This window comes from Lepidochelys kempii, chromosome 2 (genome assembly GCF_965140265.1).
Source record: "Lepidochelys kempii isolate rLepKem1 chromosome 2, rLepKem1.hap2, whole genome shotgun sequence".
Taxonomy (NCBI): domain Eukaryota; kingdom Metazoa; phylum Chordata; order Testudines; family Cheloniidae; genus Lepidochelys; species Lepidochelys kempii.
The window spans coordinates 204,537,135-204,553,333 of record NC_133257.1 but is presented as its reverse complement, the minus strand read 5'-3'; the positions used below and the strand labels follow the sequence as shown (position 1 = coordinate 204,553,333).

The 16,199-nt window shown below is 42.3% G+C and overlaps 1 protein-coding gene across 5 annotated transcripts in view; it reads right to left on the bottom strand.

The window, feature by feature from the left end:
• Positions 1-15,752, bottom strand: part of RFTN1 (raftlin, lipid raft linker 1) — a 108,232-nt gene extending 92,480 nt beyond the window's left edge. Inside the window, exons 1-2 of one of the 5 annotated variants that reach the window (XM_073333544.1) lie at positions 15,599-15,752; positions 5,799-5,951 (exon numbers count right to left, since the gene is read on the bottom strand). In XM_073333544.1, the coding sequence (XP_073189645.1) occupies positions 5,799-5,951; positions 15,599-15,605 (160 nt within the window). In that variant the 5' untranslated portion in view covers positions 15,606-15,752. Of the gene's footprint in view, positions 1-5,798; positions 5,955-13,634; positions 13,905-15,598 lie in introns of those variants that run through there. The other 4 variants (XM_073333543.1, XM_073333546.1, XM_073333547.1 and 1 more) reach the window with 4 other exon arrangements.
• Positions 15,753-16,199: the final 447 nt, after the last annotated feature.

Genomic DNA, 16,199 nt, shown 5'->3' with positions numbered 1-16,199 from the left:
ATTTTGATCCTATGCCTTTCTGTTATAGTAACAAGGTCTGGTGTCAGCATGATGACACCAAACCACATGCAGCCTATGATTCAAGACTAAACTGTTCACCCACACACTCAAAAGCAATTATGCTTTTTCCTCATGGGCCTGTCATGTGTAACTGCTAACGGTACAAGTTGTTTTTCTCATGGAGAGGTTTTTACTTCCCCTGTAGTTGGTGGGCTTACAATGCAAACTAAAAAGAAATGAGTTATATTTCCTCCAGGGTTTTCTTTCAGTACGATTAAGAAAAGTGACTTCTTAGTCAAGAGCTAGGTGACACCAAGATTTCCTGTTTTCTCTCAGCAGGGAGGCTGTCACCACTCAATATTAATTGATTTTAACCTTCCATCCATCATGCTACAGTTGCACAAATTTCCAGTCAAAGATCAACTGTTGTTCTCAAAGTAAACTATTCAGAACTTCTCCATTAAAATTAAGTGTTGCATATATTTTTATGGTGTCTGTTACTTGACAAGTTAAGGGATATTTTCTCTAAATATGCAGTTAAAAATTATGGAAAACCCCCCTAAAATTTTACCTCAGGGTTCCTTCCCACTTACCCCAGCACCATCATAAAGCCATTATGGTTTCATTATTTAATCCATAACAAATTACAAGCAACTCTGGGGCCTGATTCTACTCCATTTTAAATCAGTGGAAATCTTGCCACTAATTTGAATAGAAAAAGGATCAGGCCCTTCTGGCTTGTAGCTGTTGAGAAATTTTCGCCATTCAATCACAAACAAAGCCTTTGCACTTGACAGCTGATAAAACCAATTCCTTGATTTAGCAGATAGAAACCAGGAGAAGACTTAGACCTATGTGACCAGAAAGCTCTCCACAGTCCAAGTGCTTTGCAAGGCATCGAAACACTGATCTCTAATACATACGCCATAAGTTTACATACACCATAAGTGTATATTCATAAACTGCATATTTACACGTGTCCTTTATGAGCAATTGTTAGGTTCACAAGAAATCACCAAATCATAGCTAGGTTTTCATCTACCCTACAAAAAACTACCCTGTTGCGGATCCTATTACAACATGGCATTTCCCCAGAGCAGTTTGGTCTTGAGTGCACAGGCAAGACTGATGGCTATTTTAAAAATTTCAGGGCATTTGCATGTTATTAATAAGACCTCAGTACAGAAATTTTGTAGCATACTGAGTAATAAAGCCAGTCTGACCTACTCCTTACTTTAGATCTATTGATGAACATGCATTTGGGCAAGACCATGGCCAGGTAGGTAAAATACAGGACTCGGTATCAGGTTAGGATTCTATTCCTAGCTCTGCCTCACATATAACTTTAGATAAGGCACTCAAGTTCTATATGCCTCAGTTTCCTCATCTGTTACATGAGATTAATCTTTCTCTACCTCATTAGGATGTTGACATTAATTGAGGTGTTTGGAGATCCTTGCAAGAAAAGTATTATTTAACATTTTGTTTTACAAGAGAAGGCAAAATGATTAAATCATCTGAGACACATGCTGTTGGAATACTTAGCATATATCATCAGTAAAATATACCTTGTCAAGAGGTATGAGGCTGCAAACAAGAAACTACCTAAAAAAACAATTTTTTGAGTCTATCATACTGTAGCTGTATACACAAAAAGTATGGGAAGCAAGTTTCTATTTAAAAACTAGAATGTAGTTGATATACTTTCCCAAGCTATTAAACTTTAGTTAAAAGCCAAACAGGGTAAAGAAATCTGAAGTTCTACCTACCAATTATACCAATTATTTTTAATAAACACAATAAATCTGCAGCATATAACACTAACATGTTTAATGTTCTTTTTATGTCATATTACATATAAAAATGGTTTCTGTGCCTTGGAGAAAACATTTTATGCATTGCTGTAGTCTGATAATTGGGTTTTGCTTTGACCTATAGTAGCGAGCAATTTTACTGCAGATTGCTTTGAGCAGCTGTAATTCATATGAGGAAATGCTGATGCGCTTATCAGAAGACAAAAAGTAGAATATTTGCTTTCATATTTTATTGTGATTCTATTACTGGAGAGGGAGTAACGCCCTTATCCTGCAAACATATGTGCTTAATTTTGCACATGTATGTAGTCCAATTGAAATCAATGTGAGCATATGCATGAACAAAGTTGAGGCCACATGTAAGTGTTTGCAGGATCAGTGCCTAGAGCAATACAACATTTAAATTCAGATATATGAGTGATAAAAATTTTCAGACAAGTAATCCATCATCCCCTTCTCCTTCCCATCTTACTGCTCTCAATCTGTGGATTTCATCTTTCCATATTTATCTGCTAGGAAGCCAGGTTTATGAGAAGTAAGTTCCTTTATAATTTATCTGTGTTTTATATATGGTGCACGATCTCATTGTAGCCAATGCGCAAAGATCTCTGAACTAATAATATTTTACCATGCTAACTTCATTTAATCACTCTCAGGAACAAAATGGTGGTAACCTACCTGGTCAAGTGGAAATACAAAAGTAGAATACTGATTTCCTTTAGACACCTCTGCTTACAAAATGAAAGGAGGTAATTAAATAACTTCAAATGGGAAAAAAATTGCTTTTACCAGTCTTAAATCAAATAAAAACACCTGCAAATGCAGTATTTTTTAAAATGTACAGCCACATACTCTAATACAATTTTTAAAATGAATTGTGAAAGGAAACAGAAGGCAGAGACCAGGCACAAGCAACTGTTTAATGTAATATCAAAATCACTGCTAGAAAGGGAAGGTAATCAATGAAGTAAATAGCAAATGTGATATCCTGCAGAAAATAGAAATTTGTCGATGAAAACTTGCATCTTTTTCAGTGCATGAGGTGTCCAAAACCCAGCTATGAATACAATTAGATTGTGATCAGTTAAACTAAGTACCTTGTTGAGACAATAACTGAAATATGATACTAATTTAAGTATATTTCAATAGTAAATGTTCACTTAACTTTTGATTTTACGACATAAAATATGACCTCATAAAAGGCTCATCTATACCATAATGGTGTGTTTTGATTAAAAAAAAACACACTGACTTCAATAAATCTGAAACAATTGTTGTTTGAACAATATAATTGAACACCAAAAAAGTTACTTGTCTCATGTCCAACAGTGTGTCACATATTTTAAAGATATATACAAAGATATAATCTAGTCAGAGAATGGACCTAATCTAAGACCCCAGTTCTGCAAAGACATATGCATGTACTTTAATTTGCACACTACGAGTAAAGAACTGGGAATATAATCTTAAGAAGACAATACAGAAAAAGCAGTGGGGATGGATGTAACTCAAAAGTTCTCCTTTTCTAACCTTTATCTCTTTGCTTTTTTTTTTTATTCTGCTCTCTTTTACTATAAAGATGCTATCTGTTACACTAAGGAATTCCTTACCATACAAACACACACAAGAAAAGAATCAGTTAAACAATATGCAAAACTAAATCAATTTCTGACATCCTCTTTTGAATACAGGCTTTGCAGCAGTGTGTTTATAAAGGGACTGATCCTGCAGACAGACCCATGGACATTCTTGTATATCTCCTGTTTCAGGACTTTTGCACACAAGACCTAGCATGTGAACCTGCTAACCAAGGGACCAAGTGTAGGAGGATGGATGGTTTTGTGGCTAAGACACTTAACCCGGACGCAGGAAATCTGGGTTCTGTTACAGAGTTCTTGTGTGGCTATTTGCAAATCACACCATCATTCTGTGCCTCAGTTCCCCATCCGTATAGTGAGGATAACAACATCTCCAAACCTCAGAGTGTTAGGAGCAGGGCTTAAATTCAGTCAGAGCCACCCCGCTGGTGCACCCCGCTAGGCTGAAACCCCAAGCCCCAGGGCTCCAGAAAATACTTGGGGAGAATTTAAGCCCTAGTTAGGAAGATACATCTAGTAAAGATTCTGAGGCACTCAGATATGGTGGTGATGAGTGACATAGAAAAGACTATAAAACAAATGTCCCCACTGTTAATTCATTTCCACTAGCTCCACAGTATGCAATATATCACAGTAAGATTGCTTAGAAAATCAAAGTACAGACATGAAGGCTCTCAGAATTTCAAAATGAGCTACTTGACTTGATTTTGTATTTATTTACTTCAATTTCAACACACAAATATAAAAAGAATGCCTAACCCAGCCTCTTGATGTTCTTGACAAATAACTAGAAACGCATTCCAATTAAGACAGAAGCAGCTGTAAAAATTCAACATCCCTTCTCCAGCAAAAGAAACTAGACCACAAAGCCAAAATTTCTCTATCCCACGTCCCCAAACTCCATTTCACTCAAATTCACATTCCTACTCAACCACCCCCTCCAAATCTTCAACTTTCTCCAAATGCCTGGCCAAACAGAAGGGCTTTTCAGCATGGAGGATAGGTCGATCAATAGCTTTTAATCAAGATGATCACAGATGCAATGCCATGCACTGGGAGTCCCTAAACATCTGACTGCCACAAGCTGGTACTGGACGGGTGGGGATGGATCATGTGATAATTGCCCTGTTCCGTTCCTTCTCTCTGAAGCATCTGGCATTGACCATTGTCAGAAGACAGGATACTGGGCTAGATAGACCACTTATCTGACCCAGCCTGGCCATTCTTATGTTCTTATGCCCTAAAGGTTAGACAATTCATGCTATTTTGGATGAAAAGTGAGTTTTAAAGTCAAGAGGCTCTCAAGGAGAACATCTTGCCAGCAATGCCCGCTCTCACATAAGTGACTTGCAGCTTGAGCTTCTACACTGACAGAGTTGCACCAGGAAATAAGTGATCTCTCAAACAGACAGGTCCCTAGTCATTTAGCACTTTATAGGGCAGAACCATGATTTTAAACTCTGTCTGGAAACCAACAGACAGCCAATGCAGATTCCAAAGCACAGTTGTCATATGTTAAGAAGTGGGCCACAGCCCTCCGCACCAACTTCGGTTTCCAAAGAAGTTTAAGGTATAGCCCAATGTAGAATATACTATAGTAGCCTAATCTTGAAATAACAAAAGGCATGGATGACTGCAGCCTGGCATTTCTGGAAGATCTTCTAGGTTCATTGATGTTAACAAAAGAGAAAATAAATGGAATATTCATGAGCAGTCATCGGATTAAGATGTGGAATATTTGGCATACTGTTGAAAGGAAGAGGCTCATTGCTGGACAAAGTTAAGAGATATATTGAAACTACAAGGCTGTGTGCCTTTCAGCTGGTTTTTTTTTTTTAAAGTGGGCTTCTGTCATTTTCCATTTTTCCAAACATATGAATGCCACAGGCATTAGTCACAGCCTGAGGGTTATGAATGACAGGTCAGCAAAGTGACAACACTGAATTCAACCTCTAAAAACAGCTATCAAGGGTGACAGTGGGAGGGGGAAACGGTGGAAAACTGTCCAACATTCCAGCTCTGAATCACTTTACCAAATGAAATCTGGATAATGTGCAAAGGTAAAGGAATCTAAACATATCCTTTCATATCAAATACACTCAATATAAGGAATCCCTTCTAAAATCTGAAGAGCTACATTTTATGCACTAGTTTAAAATCTATGGTAGAAAAAAATATTGAGTAAGATATTGTCAAGGTGGTAAAATCATCAAGATCATTGTGACTGCATGTATTGAAAAGTTATTTAAGACCAAAGAGATTAAACAAGACTTTTTTTAAAAACTCTAAATACTCACATGTACCATACTAGTTAAAAGCATTATGAATGGATTGGCTTCTCAGTGTCATCAAAAATAAGCGAAAAGAAAAAGACTTTTGTACTTACCATCATTCAGAGTAGTGAACTCCAGGAAACGATATTCATAGGAAACATCTATCTTGGTTTCTACCTGGGGCCTCTTCAAAGTTGAATAGATATTACCAGGCCGTTTTTCATCACGTTTCTCTAATTTGTTTAGTCCACAACCCATTTCAACAGCTGCTGATTCAAAGAGGTAGGGGAAGGGGAAAGAAAAAAATAACAGGACTCATTTTTTAATTTCATATGCCAGTCTCAAAGTTTCTGTGATTTATATTTATTTTAAATACACTATCCATAGACCTTTTAAACAAGCATATTTATCACTCCTGACTCACTTTTTTAAAGATAAAATTACCAGGTGTACTATTATTTTATTGAAAGCTGAAAATGTAATTTACCTGTAATATACTCTGAAGGACACATGTTTAGTAAAAGACAATGATATAAAATGCAATATAATGTTATTAAGCAGTCACCATATATATATATATATATATATATATATATATATATATATATATATATATATATATATATATATATATATATATATATATATATATATATATATATATATATAGCAACAATTCTATTATAGATCTACGACTGCTATAGGAAAATATAGCTATACCTATCCAACTGCAAGATCTGTCCTAATATTAAAAGTTATCACTTAGATCTATATTTAAATGAAAAAAACATGTATCTCAAACTAGATGTTTCAGCTTTTATGGGTTTTTAGATAAAAATCTTGTATTTATTCCATCCCTCTCAACTTTTTCAGGGTAAGCTACAGGAAATAAAAGTTACCTTAGGTAGTCAACTTTAGAATAGAATAAAAGCTGGCTGAACACTAATGATAGCCTAAACACAAATTGGAAACAGAAATCAACATGTGCTAAAAAGAAGATTTGTTGCTTCAGTATGAAAGTGTCTAGAGAAATGTTACATAAATGTGTGTTACATGTTGTGCCAAGCTTTAAGTGTTTTGCCATTTACCCTATAGAAAAAATAATGCTTCTCTGTTTATTTTGGCAGAATTACATGAACTTCATTATTTTAAATCATTTCTATAAAGCTGGAGTTAGATATTTTACTTAGTCAATTAAAAGCTAAGCATTGCTAATGTTTTTTCTATTTTAGATAGCACAGTCTGCGATCAATGAAGATAGTCAACATTTCAAAAACGTTTGGTAGCCAAAAATATTTAACAGAGTTACGTAATGACTGAGCTTCCTTTTACAAATAAGAATTCCTTTGCTTTGCTTCTTTAGCTATATCCATTCACAGTACAACAAAGGATCTTGGTAATATGGCTAGCACAAAGAAAACAATGTTAAAACAATGTGACAAAGCAGCCTGTACTTTAACGTACTGATTTGATAACGTACTTTAAGCAAGAGAGAAGTCCAATTGACTTTAACAGGACTACCTTAAGCATATGCTGAAGTTCCTTGCTGAATCAGGGCCAAAGGCCGCAAGAAGTCTTATAAAGAAAACCAATATTCGGCTGTATTTCAGTGGTGGATGGAGATAATCCCTATGTACAGGATTGCCAACTGTCTAATTGCACAAACCCAAACACCATTGCCCCGCCCCTTCCCCAAGGCCATACCCTTGTCCCACTCCTTCTCTAAAGCCCTGCCCCCCACTAATTCCAGCCCCCTTCCCTCAGTCACTCACTCTCCCCCACCCTCGCTCACTTTCACCAGGCTGGGGCAGGGGGTTTAGGGTGCGGGAGGGGGTGCAGGCTTTGGACTGGGGGGTGGGGCTGAAGGGTTTGAAGTGTGGGAGGGAGGCTCTAAGCCTGGGGCAGAGGGTTGGGGTGCAGGAGGGGTGTGGGCTCTAGGAGGGAGTTTGGGTGTGGGAGGGTGTGTGGGATGTGGGATGTGGGCTCTGGGAGGGAGATTGGGTGCGGGGGTGTGTGGAGTGCAAACTCTAGGAGGGAGTTTGGGTGTGGGAGGGGGTGTGGAGCGTGGGCTCTGGGAGAGAGTTTGGGTGCAGGAGGGGATGCGGGCTCTGGGAGGGAGTTTGGGTGTGGTCTCACACCTGGGGCATGGGGTTGGGGTACGGAAAGGGGTGAGGGGGGCAGCACTTAACTTGGGTGGTTCCCAAACGCAACCGGAACATCCCTCTGGCAGCAACTCCTAGGCCCCTGCCAGCAGGCACCATCCCCGCAGCTCCCACTGGCCGCAGTTCCTGGCCAATGGGAGCTGTGGAGCCAGCACACATTCCTGCAGCCCCTCGGGGGGGGGACAACAGGGAGCTCCGCGTGCTGCCCACCATAGGTGCCGACTCCATGGGTGCTCCAGGGCTGGAGCACCCATGGGGAAAATTGGTGGGTGCTCTTCACCCACTGGCAGCTCACCTCCCTGACCTGCCCCCCCGCCCCAGCTCACCTCCACCTCCGCTCCGCCTCCTTCCCTGAGTGCGCCGCGGCTCCGCTTCTTCCCCTAGCTCCCAGCGCTTCCCACCATGAAACAGCTGTTTTGTGACAGCAAGCACTGGGAGGGAGGTGGGAAGAGGGGGAATGCAGTACACTCCAGGAAGAGGCGGGGCGGGGATTTGGGGACGGAGACCAATGGGGCAGGGAGGGGGAGGAGTTGGGGCAGGGACTTTGGGGAAGGGGTTGGGATGATACAGGACAGGGGCGGAGTCGGGGGGCCTATGCTGCCCACGCCTGCAGGCTCTGACCCCGCAGCTCCCATTGGCCACAGTTCCCGGCAAATGGAAGCTGCGGAGTCGGTGTTCAAGGCAGGGGCAGCGTGCTGAGCCCCCTTACCCTCCCCCCAGGGGCCACAGGAACGTGCTGGCCGCTTTCAGGAGCAGCACAGAGGCAGGGCAGGCAGGGAGCCTTCCTTAGCTCCGCTGCGCCGCCAGGATTTTAGTGCCTAAAAACTCCTGGTTTGTCTGCAGTAACCTCTAGGAGATAGAGCCTTATTCCAGGAGACTTCCGGCGAAACCAGGAGGGTTGGCAACACTAATAAGTATGCAAATGTTTATAAAGCACTCTGGATGAAAATTGCTATGTAAGTTGTTAGTATTACTAGTTCAGGGCCTGCAACCCTTCCTCATGTGAGGCGTCCCAGTGAAATCCATAGGATTCCTCAAGTGAGTAAGGGGTGAAGGAGGAAGTCTTAAAAAGTCTCTGTAATGACTTGTGAGAAATTACTAAAAACTTTGTTCAATTTTACAGACAATTTTGCATTTTTTCTGACTTGAGTTGACAGTCCTAGAGAATTAATGTCTCTGATTACCACAGAAAGATATAGCAACACAAGCTTCCCCAGGCTTCCCTGGCAATGTTTATCAATCCTGTTCTGAGAGGACAACCTTTTGCGTCTTCCTGCTCATTCAGATGTTGGTGTCTCTGCTGAAAATGGTGAGTTTTAAGATGTGGACACCTTTGCATTTGGGACTGGATTGAGACCACCAACTATTTTCATTCTGATGCACTGAATAATTATTTACGCAATGGCTATAACTTTCAATTAACTTCAATTAATGACCTAATGGTGAAAGATGCCATAACCCATATCTAATCCCTGAGACAGCAAGTCCCCACCTTTCTTTTAATTAGGTATTTTTAAATGCCTGGGGTAAGGGTATGAAAACAGGATCTTTTCTCAGGAGTTAAAAGCATAAATAAGAAACAGAAATGGGTTCCACAGTGACAGCACAATGAATTGCTATGGAAACGATTATGATGTCACAGAGGTTTATGATTCAAGTGGGGTGACAGAAGAGACAAACTCTTAAAAAATAAAAGAACCTACATTCACATGAGAATTCTTAGTAATAAAAAAAGATTTTAAAAAACCTGGAAATCTATAAATCACTAGAATTTTTCTTAGAGTGTTTTTCAAGTTTTCTATAATTTCCATCATGCCATCTTTTTAAGAGATCGTTAATTTTAAACAACAACTAACAACATGCTCTTATTCACAATTCAACAAGAAGAATTTGATTATTGATCCTTATTTACTTTTTAGTATGGTAAGGTTGAAAAATAATAATTTTCCACCCAATACATTTAGTATGAAAATGAGAATAGCAAATATTTGTCTGTTCTAAATTTTCAGACAACTGCATTTCATTAAGAATGCATCTTCATTATCAATACAACAGCTTCATGTTTCTAGAAATTACTTGAATGATTTTTTAAATGGCAAAATCTAATGAAGATTGCTAAATAGTAGAAGTGAAGACTTATTCATGGGTTCTTACAGTTGCAAGAAATAAAATCTCTTGGAAGTTTGTTTCACAGCATTTTGGAAGACAGTGTTTTCAGTGGCAATTGTAAGGGCTAGGAGCCGGGACACTTCATTCTATTTACAGGTCTCTCTGTGACCCACTCCCTGACTTTGAATAAGTCACAACTGCCCACTGCATCAGTTTCCCGCTCTGTAAGACAGGGACAATATTTACCTACCTTACAGGGATGTTGGAAGGCTTTTTAAAAAATAAGTACAGGGCTTTAGATTTGCTAGGCAATCAAGGGGATCACACATTTTTTTAAAGTTCCCACAATTTTAATCCTCCCATTTTGGAGAGGATCAATTGATGGACTCCATAGTGAAAAGGGCTTTGGTTCTGACCCTGCTCAGTGCTTTGGCCAGCCATTGGCCTAATACATCACTGGAGAAGGAAGCATCTAAGCTCCTCTGAAAGTATGTTACTCAGTTACAGAATGGCTCTTAGGGAGGGAATTGGTAAAAGCAGCTTTGCTGTGCAGAAGTTTTAGCTTAGCTCAGTTACTGCCAGTCTAGGCATGGCTTCAGTTCTCTCCTCCCTACACTGACTGAAGAAACATAAAGAAGTTCTCAGCCCCAAACCCACTCAGCTTTTAAGCTAAATCCTGAGGACAGGACTTGCTTGAAAGCTGATTCCTTCCTCCACCACGGTTAAACAAAAGTGGTTCAATGTGAAGCAGAAGAGTGACAAGGGGGGCAAGAAGTACTAGGGAGAGAACCAAGACTGGGGAAGATGATGGACAGCACCAGACTTTGGAAATAGGGCACACAATCAACTAGAGCAGGGAGCACATTGTGCTGAAAGTGGGCATACAGAAGGGACAGTTGACTCCTGCCAAGCTCTCACAAAGTGTTTGAATTCATCCTTCTTTTACAATTTGTAATCTCTCACATACTTCGTAAGAGTTTTTAGGACTTCCCTTCCCATGATAAAAGTGAAATTGTCCTGAACTATCTACATGTGTTTTATAAGTGTGTTTACAAATAACTTTGTATATAAATATACAAGAATAGTAGGTGACATAGCTTTGTTACACACAGGTAGACAATGGTTGTTTATGTCAGTGGCTCTCAACCATTCCAGACTACTGTACCCCTTTCATGAGTCTGATTTGTCTTGCGTAACCGCAAGTTCACCTCGCTTAAAAATACTTGCTTACAAAATGAGACATGGAAATACAAAAGTGTCACAGCACACTATTACTGAAAAATTGCTTGCTTTGTCATTTTTACCATATAATTATAAAATAAATCAGTTGGAATATAAATATTGTACTTACATTTTAGTGTATATAGAGAAGTATAAACAAGTCATCGTCTGTGTGAAATTTTAGTTTGTACTGACTTTGCTAGTGCTTTTTATGTAGCCTGTTGTAAAACTAGGCAAATATCTTGATGAGTTGATGTACCCCCTGGAAGACCTCTGTGTACCCCCAGAGGTACATGTACCCATGGTTGAGAACTACTGGTTTATATAATTTATGTTTCCAAATTATTTGAAAAAGAAAATTATTTAATTATGTTTTGCAGCACAACTCAGGGCTGCTGTAAGTATTTAGTAATATTTATACATACTTGCTCTGCACTACATTTTCATTCTCAGGCCAGGGGATTACCAATGTGCAAGGGGTGGAAAACCCCATGCCTGATGTAACAAATTTATGAGACCCAGTTAAATGTTCCTCTAAAAAAATGCAGGGAAGGTAGACTGAAATAAAGTCATAAATGTGACCACAGGTATTGTGAAAAAATACATTATTCATATAATTTATTACTAATGTCAAAAACTGAAACTAATAGATGTAAAAAGCTTAACAACATTTTCCCCTTGTAAACTGAAGATCGTTTATGTCTTAGCAATGTTAATTATTTTTCTATTAAGTCAAAAAAAGGTAACTGAGTACTATTGGGTTCCAAATGGAACAACTGGCAGTTTCTTTTAACCAGATAAAATATCCTTTAAAATTTTCAAATAAAGTTTGGAAACTACAGTATAATGGAATATTTACAGTTTACTCCCAATAAATATTTTGTCGGATAAAACACATCTATCAGTCCAGCTTGGTGGCTTAGTTGGTGCACTGCACTGCCATACAGCAGCCTCTAGATCCATTTGCTTTCCCCTTTTCTGAGTGCCATAGGAAGAGCATACTGAGTCCTACAGGAATCCTTTGGCCAAGTTGTGAACATTACAGATGAGCTCATCCAATTCCCATTCCATCCCAACCCATACACTTCTCCTTTTCCAAGAGTATGCGGGGCTACTGGGCCAATGACAAGCAGAGAAATTAATAGCTCTTACAAGGATGCAGATTAAACAATGCTAGGGAAAAAAAGTACATCATTCCCATTTTCTAGATTAACCAAGTTCATATTCACACTCACACATAAACACATTCCTGTACACACATATTTAATAACTGTTGTCCTACACTGCCAAAATGTCACTGATATCCATTATCTCTGTGAACCTTATCACATCAGTGTGTCACTGTTCTTGAGTCTCAATTAATTTACGAGGAATTTCAAGCCAGAAAGACTAACAAGCCATGACCACACTGGTCCTCAGGCATCCTCCTCTTTTTGCTTGAAGCCAGAGTGAAGCTGTACTACAGAGCTTAGATTATGTACATGGTAGCCTAAACTGGTTTTGGTCATTGTGTTGCTTACCTAATGGGGAAAAAAAATCTCCAATTCCTTCCTCATTTCGGCCCTTATCATGTGTATTCAATTCTGGAGACGATATCTCCACCAAGGTGGAAACTGTGACCTGACTTACCAGCCCTAGGGGTATAACTGCAATGTCCTGAAATCCAGGACACACCGCATCAAAGAATCAGAAGAGCAGCCATGAACTAATGTGTCAATTTTCAGCTAAGAGTATTTTGAATGAGCTGCCAGTTTAGTCCCAACATCACCATTAAGATGTACGGGCTGCTTGTCAGAGATGAATCAATGCATGCGCTTGGCTATTTGGGGCCTGATCCAAAGCCCATGAAAGTCTGGAAACCCCAGCTGTCTTCATTGGCTTTGGATCAGGCCCTCGCACAACAAGGAAACAAAGGCAAAGCTGGGCTTTTTCTGCCCAGCTACCGTTCATAACCCACCCCAACCCCAGAAGTGCCCTGGCGGAACTGAAGGCATCCAGCGGCTCATTAAAACAACACGCAGGAAAAGCCCGTTATCCCCTTGCGGCCGCCTATCACTCAGCTCCCTGTTCAGGAGAGGCGGGTGCCCGGGGATCCCCTATCAAACTTCAAGAGGACGCACAGGAAAAGCCTGAGCGCCGCTTCCCTGAGGGGCTGCTCCCCGCTGCCCCGCGCTCGGCAGCCAGGGAGAGCGGGCTCCCCTCCCGCCCAGGCGCACACTCCAGCCGCAGCGCGGGGCAGCGCTTCCCCCAGCCCGGGCGCTGGCTGGGACGGTGACTGCAGCGCCCCGCGCCCTCGCACCTACGCCCTGGGGGCGGCGGGAGACCCGGCTGGGGTCTCTGGGGGAAGTCTGCCGGGCGAGCAGGGCTTGGAGCCAGCCGTAGCCCCACGGGCTGGGGACGGGCGATGCCGGGCGGGGCTGAAAGGTGCCCGGCGGGCGGAGGTAGCGGATCCCTTACCTAGAGCGGGCTCGTCTCTGCTGGGTCGCTGCCCCTCCCCCGCTCAGCGCCCGGGCAGGGACATGGTAGAGCCGCCGCCGCTCGCAGCCCGGCTGACAGCAGGGCAGAAAGTTTGTGCCGCGCAGCCCCGCTGGGGAGGTGGGGAGCGTAGACCGCCGCGCTGCCGCTGCCCGGGGGAGGCAGCGCTTCTGGGACTGGGAGGCGCCTCGGTGGCTCCGCGCAGAGCCCGAGCCGTAGCCGCTGCACTTCCTCTTCCTCTCAGCTCGGCGGCACACGCTGCTCCGCAGCCTCCCGCCAAAGCGCACGGGCCGCGGGGCGCAGGAGAGGGGCTGCTGCCCCCAGCCTGTGAAAGGCACCCCCCCAGGCCTAGAACTGCCTCTGCTCCTCACACCCACCGTCCGCTCCCCTTGGCCTGCTCTAGAACTGCCCTCCCCCTCATCACACCCAAAGCCCGCTCCTCTTGGCCAGTCTAGAACTGCCCTCCCCCTCATCACACCCAAAGCCCGCTCCTCTTGGCCAGTCTAGAACTGCCCTCCCCCTCATCACACCCAAAGCCCGCTCCTCTTGGCCAGTCTAGAACTGCCCTCCCCCTCATCACACCCAAAGCCCGCTCCTCTTGGCCAGTCTAGAACTGCCCTCCCCATCACCACACCCAAAGCCTGCTCCTCTTGGCCAGTCTAGAACTGCCCCCCCTCATCCCACCCAAACCCTGCTCCCTGCTCTAGAACTGCCCTCCCCATCATCACACCCATTGGTCCCCTCTAGAACTGCCCTCCCCCTCATGACACCCCAAGCCCCACTCCCCTTGGCCAGTCTAGAACTGCCCCATCATCATACCCAAACCCTGCTCTGCTTGGCTAGTTCTAGAATTGTCTCCCGCCATCACATTCAAACCCTGCTTCCCATGGCCAGCTCTAGAACTGCCTCCTCCTCATTACACTGAACCCCACTCCCCTTGTCCAGTCCAGAACTGCCCCCCATCACACTGAAGCCCCACTCCCCTTGGCTAGTCTAGAACTACCCATCTATTATCACACCCAAACCCTGCTCCCCTTGGCCAATCTAGAAACCCCCCCATCACATGCTTCTCCCTTTGATGAGTTCTAGAACTGCTGCTTCCTCATCACACTCAAATCCCGCTCTCCTTAGCCACCCTACTCCTATCAGGATGAAGCCCAACTCCCTTGCCTGAGGCTGGAACTTCTCCCATTATTTAGTTTAGCCTCACCTTCAAGCCACACAACCAGTGGAAGAGTGGTGAAACATGAAGTGATTAAACGTACCTGAACTAAACTCCATATTCCTCCAGAGAAGTCAGTAAACTCTCTTTACTCAAATTACCCTCAACCACACTGCTGCAAGTACACTGCCCCACTTTGACCCTTAATGTCAATGGAAGTCTTTTTGCAACCAGCCTTCCTCCATGCTATGCTCATTGTGGCTTCTTAGAGGCACATTGTGCTTAAAACAGGTGAGGGGGAGACTGTACGTAAAGTGTAGAAATCCAGTTGCCATTATTAAAAACAAAATCTATTGTGTATTAATAGAAAACACTGCAGTACCAGTACTGTAAGATGCAATATTGTGACCATGACTGCAGAATACTAATTGTATTTAAGGCTGGTGCTGTGCACACATGAGCTCTAGTCACACATACAACTCCAGACTGAACTGTCCTCCTATCACTTTTCTGTCAGGTGCTAAAGAATATAACCATTGTTAGTGGAGAGTAGCACAGCTTTTATACCACATACGAGTTCTCAATGCACAGCCCACAGAGTTGGCTAATTAACGGTAAAACAGTGTGAGATGTAAACATAAAATATTATTCTAAATTATATTGGGTAAAGAAGACACACAAAATAGAGAAAAGATTAAAGTAGAGGGAGAAACAGAAGATTAAAGACAACATCAATCGTATAAAATGCTTCTTACCTATTCTTAACTATAAAGCAATCACCTACCGTACATTTTTGTGTAAGTTTTCCAATAGCTTTACCTTGTCTTTCAGTCCCTCTTCTCTTTCTTCTTCTCTTCTTCTCCTCTATCCTTCCTTATTCTCGCTCTTTCCTTGGAGTTTTCCTTTTATTATTTGCAGTGTTTTTCCTCTCTCTCCCCCTCTTTCTGTACCTCATCATTCCCCCCCCACCCTCAATGGCTTGTCTGGCTTTCTGACTGTGTGAGAAAGCAGCATGCAGTCACATCAGGGGGCCATGTAATTACGCTGTTTTTCTGATACTGGTGTTAAAGCATATGGGGAAGAAGCACTAAATCTGTGGGCAAGGAGAGAAAGTACAGCTTTCCCAGTAGCATAATAAGCAAGTCAGGTCATGAATGGCTCCAGAACCCAGGTCCTGGATGCGAGGCAGTGGTTGCGGATGCCACATGATTGGTGAACTACACATCACAGATTGAACTTGAAGAATACCTTGCTTCAAAGCGATTAGGGGCTATTGCTATGCAAATACTTCCTCTGTCATAAGAAGGGACTTCAGCCAAAAAGAGAAGTAAACCAATCAAAATGAGTCCAGAATACACTGCTGGACTCTGTTCCTGCCATGAAGC